Source organism: Diospyros lotus, chromosome 10 (assembly GCF_014633365.1).
Source record: "Diospyros lotus cultivar Yz01 chromosome 10, ASM1463336v1, whole genome shotgun sequence".
NCBI classification, from domain to species: Eukaryota; Viridiplantae; Streptophyta; class Magnoliopsida; order Ericales; family Ebenaceae; genus Diospyros; species Diospyros lotus.
In genome coordinates this window covers 35,018,724-35,031,521 of record NC_068347.1, presented here as the reverse complement: position 1 = coordinate 35,031,521, position 12,798 = coordinate 35,018,724, and the positions used below count along the sequence as shown (strand labels likewise).

At 39.0% G+C, this 12,798-nt stretch overlaps 1 protein-coding gene across 2 annotated transcripts; it reads right to left on the bottom strand.

The window, feature by feature from the left end:
* Positions 1-198: 198 nt before the first annotated feature.
* On the bottom strand, positions 199-11,524 carry LOC127811661 (ATPase family AAA domain-containing protein At1g05910). Of its 2 annotated transcripts, XM_052351729.1 has the most exons (12): positions 11,399-11,508; positions 10,963-11,161; positions 9,207-9,488; positions 8,685-8,786; positions 6,723-8,540; positions 6,449-6,637; positions 6,178-6,320; positions 4,296-4,541; positions 3,291-3,477; positions 2,580-2,645; positions 2,260-2,506; positions 199-868 (listed from the first exon to the last, which is right to left on the bottom strand). In XM_052351729.1, the coding sequence occupies exons 3-12, from the start codon at positions 9,429-9,431 to the stop codon at positions 480-482; spliced, it is 3,612 nt and encodes a 1,203-aa protein (XP_052207689.1). In that variant the 5' UTR covers positions 9,432-9,488; positions 10,963-11,161; positions 11,399-11,508; the 3' UTR covers positions 199-479. The 2 variants fall into 2 exon arrangements, with proteins under 2 accessions (XP_052207689.1, XP_052207690.1); XM_052351730.1 differs by lacking the exon at positions 10,963-11,161 and having other exon boundaries at positions 11,399-11,524.
* Between the last annotated feature and the right edge of the window lie 1,274 nt (positions 11,525-12,798).

Genomic DNA, 12,798 nt, shown 5'->3' with positions numbered 1-12,798 from the left:
ATTTTCATAACACTATTTTATTTGTACTTCATGATTTGGATATATTACAGAGCAAAATATGATTAGACAATAATACAACTACTACAGACAACAGAAAGGATTCAAACTCACAAAAAGCTTGAAAAGCCTGATGATAGATGATCGTCCAGAAATGTTAAAACCTAACCAACTAATGTGGTTTCATGAGCTTCTTGAAGATGCAGTGTCTAAAAGGATTTGTTAGATACAATTATCATATAGCCAGCCATCTTTCAGAACAGAGAGGAATTTACAATGATAAGACACAGACCCAGAGCGAGCGAGCGAGAGAGAGAGAGAGAGAGAGAGAGGAGTTTCTGGCTCTTAAAAAGGGAATTGAAGGGAAAAATAAAAAGAAAAAAAAAACTCCCGATATCAACAAGAAATCAGCTGTTTAAAGGAAAAGAAAAGAAGAATAAAGGAGAAAGAACAATTATTCTAGACAGGGAAAAACTGTTGGGTCAAAAATTTGCCTTGTTTTCAGCAAACTTGAACAAATAGCTCAAAATCGAGGACTTGTGGTCGTCCCCAGGTTCACTACCTTTGGTTTCGAAAACACCTTTCATTACGCGGGTGTAGAGCCTTTCCAGCTGTGGAATGCCATAGTCTTCGGTACGCTCCATGAAAATCCGCTTCACAGACTCGATTTTACTGTAAATCTCTCCATCTGACATGAGAACATCTTCGGATCTGCACGCAGAGGTCTCTTCTGTAGTTTCGCGTTCGCATGGGCTGGGATCAGCTGGCGAGCTTTCTGATCCTCCTGCATTTGTATCATCTTCTTCGGGTTCTTGAGGTGACTTCGATTGTGGGACCTCCTGAATCCTTGGTCCATCTTCTGCCGTTAGGCCTGACAATCAGCAAAATGTAATGAATCTAGAGCGACAGTTTTATGTTTCAAAAACTTAAAAAAAAATGCAAACAAAGTCGTCTGTTTTCAGAGACAACAGCAAAAAAAAACCATTGAGCACCAGTAACAATGGGCATACTCTATACGCCATTGGGGAGATAAAACAGGATAACTCTTGTTCTAAGATGTATCCAAGAAGGTTTCCATGTCGGTATGGCTTAAGGTTAGGTTCCCAGTTAGAAGTCAACATCTCTAGACAAAAATGGCTGACTACTCTAAATCTTCTTTCCTTTTTGCGGTACACCAAGATCAGTGTGTATCATGCCTCAAGATTACAAGTATCTCCTCATGGCCATGAAGGTGACCCTAAACCCATTGCCTCTTTAAACTCCTATTCAATGTCACAAGTGGATGCCAGACCGGCCCGCAGGCATTATCCAGCACATTCCTGGCTGGGACACAGAATAGAGTGCGATTTTGTTCACCCCCATTAGTTTGGGGGGTAAAAAGGTCATTTCGGGGGGTCTATACCCACCCCGTTTCTCTCTCTCTCTCTCCTCTCTCCCCTCCCCTTGATCACCACCTTCCTCTCACTGCCGCTGCATCGCCTCACCACCGCCTCGCCGCCTTCCTCTCACCACCGATCACCTTGCCTCACTGCTTCATTGCCACCTCGCCGCTGCATGGTCGGCGAGGCGAGGCGATCAGTGCGCGAGGAAACCTCGGTGGTTGACACACAAGAGGAGGCAGCGACGGCATGAGGCTGGCTGGAGAAGAAGAGGAAAGGGGGAGAGAAGAGAGGAGAGAGGAAAGCTTGGAGAAGAAGAGGGAAGCAGAGAGAGGAGAGGCCGTTAGCTTTTCACGGGGGTTAAAATAACACCCGTAAAAGGGGGTGAACAAAATCGCACTCCACAGAATGTGCTCTAGTACAGCTCCGTCCTTGCCATGGGACAAAGAAATATGCCAAAGACCTTCCTAGTGAACTACTGATTTGGGATTGGGTTGCCGGTGGTTGCCGGTTGCAACATAAATATATAGATCCTTGCCATGTCTGCTTCATAAAAAGGGGGGATCTCTAGGGCACAGGGCTTCCAGCTTTGCAAGGGCTGAGGACCAGGTTTTTGGAGGGAGGGAAGAATCCTAGTCAATATGCTTGTATTTTGTCATGTTGGTAACCAATGTATACCATGCATAAAATTGCCCCTAAAATAGTTACTCCAGGATTATACTTCACAAATCAACAGCCAGCAGCACAGGATGCAATTTACTAGGACAGTCATAAAGCAGAACTAGCAGAAATTGGAAAAACTCGATGATCTTAACTGGAATGATTCAAATACAAGACTGGAAACATGATAGCATTGTAGATTCAACTTCAGATGCAACGATACCTGCATGAGCAGTATCTGAGTTCTTCTTCGGTCGTTTCAGCGCTTCATAGCTTTGGTCCAAATTAACCTCTGGTTGGACATTGCGAAGCCGCGCACTTGCTCTGGTAACTGTAGCCAGCTGAACAACCGGAGTTGGAGGAAATGAACCTGCCAATTCATCAGGCAAAGGGACTGGACCCCCTTCAGCTTCGATCTTTTCACAGAATGCCACCAGTGCAGGATCCATCTGTGACAGCATTCCATGCACCTGGGAACAATAAAAACTTCAGAAAACTGTAGGAAACCAAGCCTCAAAAGATAACTCAAGTAATTGAACCTACTGCATCCCGAAGCTCGTGAGCTCTACTCACAATCCTAGCTCCATTGTAGTCATCTCCATTATACTTCTGCAGCAAAGCAGCCATTAACATGGAAACATTGCACGATAAACAGCATAACAAAAAGCATTCACTGGTTAATTTTATTTAGTGAAACTTTTCAGTCACAACCGCATTTAGAAATATTACCATGTTGTAGATCAAGCATTAAGCATTCAAATCATTTGGCAGATCACAAGATAACCAAGATGTAGCGAAATCTGCTGGTAGAAGAGCATGAATGAAGAAAAACCAAAAAAGAAATTATGCTGATTTGCAAGAGTCCACACGTCTTATTATCATTCCACCCAAGGACCCCATTTGCCAAGATTTTAGTAAGATACCGGATTTCTTAGTCAGCTTGATTTCATTGCAATGATGTTTGAATATTTGTCAAGCAATTTGAAAGTTAAAAATATCCGTACACTGTACAACATTGGCATATCAACCATACTTTACTTTTTTGGCAACCGACTTCTCACAGATAATCTCATTTGTTGTGGTCTGCTATAAGCAGGTCTCAAGGATAGCTTCCAAAAACAACCTACAGATGTTTTCTCATTTTCAAGATGCTAAGCTAGATGTATCCCAAGTAATTCTGAAACACTATTTGCATTAAGGGATAAAAAATGAGAATCACTAACACTGCAAACACTAGCATCATTATGCACAAACCTTTGCATTAGTAAGAATGAGGTCAAAATCTTCCAAGAATGCTCTGCATGTAACATACTTTCCACTGTCAACAAGCTGCAACAAAGTTGCCATATCCATGGGGTTCTGGATGATTGACCGATAGTTTGGAGCATCCTCATCTTGGACTGGATAATGAAAAACGCTGAACCTTTTATCATACAAAATCCTGCACCACAGAAAACAAGAAACCATACCATCATACTGATAATGAGCCTCATGATAGTAGTGGTAGCAACAACAATAACACACTTAGTTATCCTATTATGTGACCGACTAATCTTAATGACAAATAAACGGGTCTAAACATGCCAAGCTCCCAAGCCTGAATAAAGGAGCAAACCTCCAACATACCAGCCATCCATCCAAGAGGTAAAGGCTGTCTCAGTAAATAAATTTTCAGAACACAAAGGTACAACATATCAAGCCTTATTCCCAATTGAAGAAAGATAAGTAAACCCTACAAATAACTAAAAGATACATCTTCAGAGCATATATGTACATATATGTTTTATGCAAGCTTTTAAGTACAATTCTGCGCAATATGGACCCCAAAAATGCTTTAACTTGAGTTTTTCTTCACAGTTGATATCCAATTTCTACTCAACTAAGCCTTTCCCTACCTAGTTGGCACTCATCTACTTTGTCTTCCCAAAAGAACCGATTCACTGGCCCCTTCCATTTAAGTATTAACTCTTACCATCATTTACAATTTACAAAACAAATATATGTGCAACACTCAACCAAAAATTTCCAATCAAGAAAATATGAAATACAGCAATACTTCCTAAAAATACCAACCACAAAAAAAAAGGCACTAAAAAAAGGAACAAAAGAAGAATACATGAATTCAATAGAAACAATCCTGATTATCTTACCTGTGACAGTGACAAAGAACATATAAAGCAATAATCTCAAAGTGTACCGATATAATTTTAAAAAAAAAAAAGAAAATTACATGAGTTTAAACAGTTAGAACTCTCTTACCGGTTGCAAACATCCCGAAGACACATCCGCAATCGGCGTAAAGCATGTTGCTCAGCTTCTGCCTTGGCTTTTAACTCGGAGGCCTTTGGACCAGAAGCCACTTTTGGAACTTTTGGAAGTTCTGGAAGGGAACCTGATTTCTTTGACTTTTCTCTTACTCCATCTGACTGTATCGACAATGCCACTTCCATCAGACGGCCAAAAAACATTGATCTATCTTCAGATGAGGGTTTGTCCACTTGATAGCTGCAGAGAAGAAAAGTAAATACATTTTACTGCTAATTTTACCAATAGATGATCAAATCTTCAGAGAAATGAGGCCTATCTAAAGTAGGAAACAGATGAAAAAAGATTTGAGAGTTCAACGAGATGACCCCAGACAGACACAGTTCAACAGTTACCATTTGATTCAAGGAACGCTATGAGGCGCGGTATTATCAGGATTAAGTATCACTTTGCGGTATTAAAAGTAGTATTTCCATTGTCTACTACAATTTGTTGTCTGGTTTGGTTCTTTCTTGTTCTTTTCTTCCTTTCTATTCAAAACTTGCTGGTCACAATAAATTTATAACAGGTACTAAAATTCTTTGAGTCGCACTAGCTTCAATTGGTTTATGTGGATTCGAAAGCTAAAGCACATATAATTAGTTTGCTGGACACTGCAATTTAGAGTGATAGGATTCAAAAGTTTTTCCATGTCAACCAAATCCTTCTTAACAGTATGAAATTCCTCTGGATTGAAAGTGATATAGGATAATTCCATAATTGAAGATAACAAATGTAGGCAACTCCCCTAATTTGCCATATGACCCTTGTCAAGGTAGGTTGAGCAAGATCACCAAATTGGCTGACAGAGTTTTGCTCAAGAGATCTAACTTAGGCTAAAACTAGACTCTCCGCTGAAGCCTTAACTTATTTTCCACTAAACAAGGTTTGATGACTTACTATGGTTTGGATAGGGTCTCACCTCATCCCCTTAAAGATGAACTGTAGTAAGTCATCTGGGATTCATCTTATCTTCTTGGGTTCATCTTGGAGCTTGGGAAGTGAACGGCCTATACAAAGTAATTTTACCAAACATAAGAATTAGTTCCTCCTCTCCAAAATACTGCCACTTTCTCTAGTCCTAACTGCCTATATCCTCTCTCCCCTCTTGTCATGGACCATGACTCCCCAGCACCGAGGGTGGTCTCCTAGTCTCCATTATTCCTGACACTTTACTGATATATTGGCTATGGGTGCAGGTATGTTGCTGTCAAGATGCCTTATTTGTATTGTTATAGCTTCTTGTCCAATCGTAAGGCTGGTCCTGCCCCTCGCCTTCCTAGGGGTTGGGGGACAACACAAGAGAATACACTGGCCCTGTGACACCTTCCCTCCTCTAGCAGCCTAGTCATCATTTGCCTATCCTCACAACCTACCAGAGCATTAATCCCAATCCTCACCCCCTCTTTTCCAACAACAAACCTGAAATAAAGATAACTCTACTCCGAGGTTTTTCTTGTCTTGATCAATTGAAGGTTCACGTGAAATCTAAATTTGGACTCTTACCAGTTCATATCAATTACCCATATCAGTAGGTAATAACAAATGAAGATGATCGCATCACAGAATAACAAAGCACACCAGCTTCTACAACCAGGAAAAACTAAAAAAGATACAAAAGGATTTTTGGCAATCACAGCAGCAAGAGTTATGGAGAGCTAGAATTCATGTAGCCAGCTCTATCTGGGTATTATTGTGGTTGTTGTATGGCAATGAAGGGTATTTTTCAAAGTTGTGCACTGTGCATACAGAAGCAAAACACAAATCAATAGAAAAGCCGTATACAATGCCAGCATCACAACCAATTTAAAGACAAGATTTGAAATGATGAACCTACACATTACAGAGAGAAAATATAGAAGAATGTTCCTCGCCAAGTTCAGAAAGTGGAACTGTGAACGTCCCAAGCAATAATATGGGAAAATCGGATGGCAATTCCTCCAACAGTGTTGTTAGAACAGCCTTAAGCTGCTCGTGTGCCTGAAATAGAAAACATATCAAGATTCAACGGGACAAAAACAACAATTCATAATATCTAATTTGTAGACGGCTATAGGAAAAAGAGAAAGGCGATGAAACAAGAAGAAAGTTGGCAGAACAGCACCCACATTCTCCCACCAAAGATTGAACTGTGGTAGGTAAAGAATTGATGGAGTGGTTCTCCTCGCTTCACCAAATATATGAACCAATGCCTCCTCAGGTGTCTTTGCACTAGGGTCTGAAAGAAGAGATGGAAGTCCAAGAGAATGAACAGGAAATTTTTCCAATTCATGCAAAATTGCAGGTCCCAGATGATCCTGTAAAACTAAACAGTAAGTATTCTTAGTTTGCCATTCACATTATCATCAAATTTTACAGACCTGAAGGTTCTAAGGTAAGTACCAGTCCAACACCTTCTTCACCACATATCAGAAGTCGAGGCCTATACACAAGGGGAACAGCAGAACCATAGGAAAGCATAGAAAGCTTGGTCAGTTCTGATGAAACTTCAAGAGCAGGAAAAATATTTGAGATAATGCCCATGGCTTTCTTGAGATGCCTGTGTAGACATGGTGCAACAACAGATGATAATGGCCTGGAGTGCACAATTGAACCTCTATGTGCAGCAGGTGTGATTGTTGACATGGCTTCTACAAAGTGATCCTTTTTCACCTTTACCGAATCAACGTCTATTAGAAATTTGTCATCACTGGTGTATACTTGAGGGTATTTTTCGCGGAAGGCACGAATAGCAGCTTCAGTACAGAGAGCCTTCAAATCAGCACCACAATATCCCACACAAGTAGCTGCTAGCTCCAATATTAGCTCCTTTGAAGGAGGCTGCTTCCACTTTCTAGTGTGAATGTCTAATATTTCAGCACGTGCCTCACAACCAGGCAAAGGAAAATTGAATTCACGATCAAATCTTCCAGGGCGTCGCAGGGCTCCATCAATGGCATCAACCCTGTTGGTTGCTCCAATCAAGACCACTTGTCCCCTGGAATCAAGACCATCCATCAAGGCAAGCAAAGTTGAAACTATAGAGTTGTGAATTTGTTCTTGTTTGCTAGACCTTACAGGAGCAAGTCCATCTATTTCATCAAAGAAAATAATGGATGGTTGATTCCTTTGGGCCTCTTCAAACAGCAGTTTTAATTGTCTTTCGGCCTCACCAACCCATTTGCTTAGCACATCAGCACCCTTTCGCATATAAAAACTTACCTTCTGGCCAGCTTTTGAAGCAGCACAGGCTAATGCTCGAGCAATTAGAGTTTTGCCAGTACCAGGGGGACCACATAACAATACCCCCCTTGGAGGGGTAATGTGGTAGCTAGCAAAAAAATCGGGGTATAGTAGGGGAAAGAAAACCATTTCTTTCAAAGCATCAACATATTCAGAAAGCCCACCAATGTCATCAAAACTTACACTATCATCAACCTGCAAAGGTTGAATGTCTGCACCTCCCTTGGAGCTTGGCCCAGCGGTTTGGACACCAGAAGTCAAGTTGACCAAAGCATCACTCTGATGGCCCCAACCAGATGCAGCAACATTCAAACCCCATGCTGTTGTACCATGCATGTCAAGTCCCCCAAAAAGCCAAGGTGGACCAGATCTGGCCCCGCCCCTTCCCCAAGGAATAGGAGGGCCTTGGTCTAGCTCATCCACAAGGAGTGAATCATCAGAATCTTCAGCTCTTGTTAGGCGATGACGTTTATGAACTCGGGATCCCCCCCTTCTCACATCCCTACTAACTTTAGTCCCCATTCCTTGGTGCAACACTCTTCGTGGAGACCTAGGTCTTTGCTTACCCTCCTCAAGAGAGAGCCTACGAACATCTGCACGATTGCGAAGATCATATCGCCTCCTACCTTGTTCTTCCTCCCCCTCTTCATCATCACCATCCTCCTCTCCATCTTCACCCTCTCCTTCATCCTCCCCATCACCGTCATCTTGACCCTCCCCATCATCTGCATCATTATCCTCTATGTCATTCCCATTTTCTGTATCATCTGCACCAACTTTCTCCTCAGAAGTACCCTGTTCATCATCAGATCCAATGGTTAATTGTTCCCTTGCAATTTTTTTTGAATGTCGAGGTCGCAATCCTTCTCGCCGAGGCAATAATCTAGTCTCAGCAACTTTTTTACGCTTTGGAGATGAAAAATCATCTTGACTTGCACTATTATCAATCTGGTTCCTGGAACTTCGATATCTCGGTCTCTGGAACACGATTATACCATACTTCAGTGCCCAAAGAATAAACAATATAAGATTCTACAATGGAATTGAGCTCCAGAACACATCAAAGCAATCTAAAACCGCATATCTAAAATAACTTAAGCTTAAGAGAGTACAAGACCTCACCATTAGGTCATTGTCCTCCGTTCCAGAACTATCAGTGTAATCTTCCAGATTTACAGAAACCCTCCTCTTCCTTGTAGATCGCCGAAGGTTTGTCGGGACTGACTGCAAAGGATAGGGAACAGCAAGTAAATTATCAATTAATAAGAGGGTTTACTCACTGGCTTCACAAAGAAATGCACCTGACAATCTTTAAGGAAAAAACAAGAAATCCAATAGCAATTTTACAGATAGAATAATCAAGTAATGAGCAAATAGAACCAATTTCATCATTCCAAAGCTGTGAAGTCGGCCTGCAACTGCAATGAACTCCAGAGAAGCTTCATTTCATAGAAGCACTAGATCAAATTAGCTAAATGTGTGGAGAGGGCTGGTTCAGCACCATACTCCAAGCCCCACATCAAATGAACCAGAAAGGAAAGTTTGGAAGTGCTAACCATGCATATATAGCATGCTCTTCAATGGCTTTTGCTTCAACAGTTAGCACAAGTAAAAAACAAATGTTTGCTTGATGTAAGCACATACACTATTGCCTGGGGTCCGGACTGGTCGGTTACCCGGGCGCAACATCTTAGCAATCTGAGAAGCTGCTGTTCTTGTCTTCGTCTTGCTTCGCTTAGGACGAATAATGGATGGAGCATAATACAAGTATGGGCGAGCATATATCTTTGGCCTTCTCCGAAGCCTATCACTTGTCCGTACTGGCCCAGGAACAGGTCCATCGCTTTGACCGGATCGCTTAGAATACATCAGCAATTGCTATTTTTGCTGCATATATCTTTCCATAAACCTTAACCGACCGACATTCTACACGTTCAAACATCAGCAAAGAGCAAATGCAAGGTTCAGCATTACATCAAAAGCGGGGTTGGGAGTAATATATCATTAATACACCAAGATGGTATGAGGAAAAAAAAGTCAGGAATTGAAGAACACGAGTTAATGGGACTATCTTCACAGTTATAATAGACACAGGCAATAATTATAGCAAATAAGGTTCCAATCAAGCACAAAACAACAGCCTAGTTTATGAAATAACATAAGCCTGAATAGTCAAGCATCATCAAGTTTGCTGATGCCACATCATAGATCAACTATCACCCTAACAATGTACATTTACTCCTCCAGTTCATGAGCAGATTTTTTGTAGCCCATTACAACAAAAAGTGAATGTCATTCCAATATAAGAGGAGCCTCGTGCACCAGAGGTGCTCTTTTTATAACACAGAAAACACACACCCCCCCAAAAAAAATCCATTTTAGACCTCAAAAATAGCAAAAGTAGTGTTGCGTCCTGTTAGTCCAAAACCAACTGTTGTATGGGAGCAAAAGGGCAGAGGCCTACATGATGCAAATAGATAGCTCCTATCCAAATAAGGTTGGCTATTGAGGAAGAACCTTCTTTCCAGCATTCAATAGAGGACACAACTCTTGGGAGAAGATGGTATAAAAGGATTAAATAGGGTTGGATTCAAATTCCTCTAGCAGTTTTCATCAATTAAGATCTGAGAAACTACATCCAATAAGAAAGAAAGGCATTTATTACCTGATGAGTAATGCAATAAGAGTATTATTGTAGTAAAAAATTTCTATGCATAACAATGTGGAATAAGCTTAATCTTTTTATTTCAAACTAAAATCACCCACTACTACACCTCCTAGTTACAAAACTGCATATGACATATCATCGTCATATGTAAAATCTGCCAGCTAATAATTTTTATATCTACTTGCCCAACATATGACCTGTCTAGAACCAATAACAGCACATAATTAGCTAGGGCAGTAGTCAATTTAAAATAGAAATGCTATTAAACATGTGTTGAATTCATGGACCAGTTTGCATCAATGACCCGATCTCACTATAAAGCGTGTCCCCAATTAGCGAGGCTCCCAGCTCTGTGAGGGTCATATTCATTCACAACATTCCTCTTGCCTTTTTTCAATGGTGTTTCCACAACTCAATCTCGCAACTCTTCCAATCAAAGTGGAGGAACCTTACCACCACTACTTAAGCTTGCGCTATGACCTGATCTCACTATAAGGACAAAAAATGAAATTGTGATTTTTTTTAGCTAAACGGTGGAATCAAAGGCATCCAACAAATGTTACTTATATATTGTTATTTTGTCTTATAAACCACATAACATACTTCAACAGATCAACATTAGGATGCGAGATTTTGTCCATAGTACCAAAAATAAACCTTTTGAAATAGTGAAATTTTTTATCCTCCACGTTCGGAGGAACTGAAACATGTAAATTATATGTCACTCTTTACTTTTTATCTCCTCTGAATCATTCCCAATGTATTGCTGCGCCAGATGCAACGCATGCAAAATTGATCAACCAATTCAAGCAGTCCTCACTTCCCAGGACATATTCCACAAATTGCATGTAATTCCACCGGTAACGACGGCCCAACCAGAAGCAAGACAGGCACAACAGATTAAGCGGTTCTCATTTGACAAACTCGGACTCTGAAAAACAAGCAATGCAATAGCGAAGAAAAGAAAACCAAATTAACCCTTGATTTGATCATCCCCTGATTTCATTGTTTCAATGTTTCTAAAGCATATATGCAGAGACTCAGATGGTATTCAGAGACCGTACGGAGAATGATCACACAAATAGGGCAGCTAAGAGAAATGGATACATACATACATATATACATATATAGAGAGAGAGACTTAGAATCGGAAACAGCAATCACATACCAGCGAGCAAACCCGGGCGGGGAGAGAGAGAGAGAGAGAGTGAAGAAAAACAGAGTCGCCAATGGCGTTCGAAACCAGGGAGCCAAAACCCTAACCCCCGATAAAGTTCCAAACCAAACCATGGTTTAGTTAAAGGAGCCATCCGTCGTACCGCTGCGATGCTGTGACGATTCTATGCCCTAACCCCACGCGCATCGCAAGCGCGCGTGAACCTACCAGTGCCACCTCAAGCTTAGATAATGGTATTTATTCATTTTGTTTTGATATATATTTTTAAATAATTAATAATACTATTTATAAAATTATCAATTAATTTTTAAAAATTATAAGTACTTTAAAATTTTAAAGTGTTTTTAATTTTTAAAAAATATAAACACTTTTAAATAATAAAAAATATTGATACTTTTTGAAAAATAGTTGATAACTGAAAAAATATTATTATTTTTTTAAATATATATAATTATGTAAGTATCAAAATATAATTTCAAAATATTATGTACAAATAATATTATTATTTTTTAAAAATAATAGAGATAAGTGTTGTTTTTTAAAATATAAAGATGACAAGTGTTATTTTTTTTTTTTTTTTGGTAACATGAGAATTGAAAAACTTGAGAATGTCTCGATGACAGTTAATATTTAGTGTATAATTATCTTATTATTTTTAAAATTCACGATCTACCTATTCCATAATTATAGATAAACAAACACGTTCTTTGTGAATCAAAATAGAGGGGTCTGCTCTTGTAAAATGACAGTCAATCATATATTTTCACACGAAAACAAAATCGATCCCACGATCTCATAATATCCTAAACTCTAAAATGTATGTAATAGACCATATCACCTAGTTGAGTCACACATAAATTGTATTTCGTTGTTATTTTTAAGGCACATGCTAAAATAATATTTTTTTCATATTAATTTTTAATATTCTTAACACAAGATGCTAACATTTATAAATACCTTTACATTTTATTTTAAATGACAATGTCGATTTGTTCATGTTGATTTTCACATTTTAGAAGTTTGTTGCAAAGCTTAGAAACGCCATAAATTTTTATTATCTTAAAATACTACTAAATAATGATTACAATATAAACTAACCCAATCTTGAAATTTTAGATGACTACCGTAAATTTATAAAAAAAATGTTAAAAAAGCCCGAATTTGTTGCAATGATAGCCTAAATTGTACGAAAATATAAATAAAAAAATAATATTTTTTACAAAAAATAAGAAATAGAAACGCAAGAAAACACGCAAATAAGAAAATAATTTTTTTATAAATATAATTTTTAATATAAAAAATAATTATTTAATCTAAAAATAAACATAAATTTTATAATATATTCAAATAAATATAAATATAAATTATATTGACTTACTAATTAAAAATAA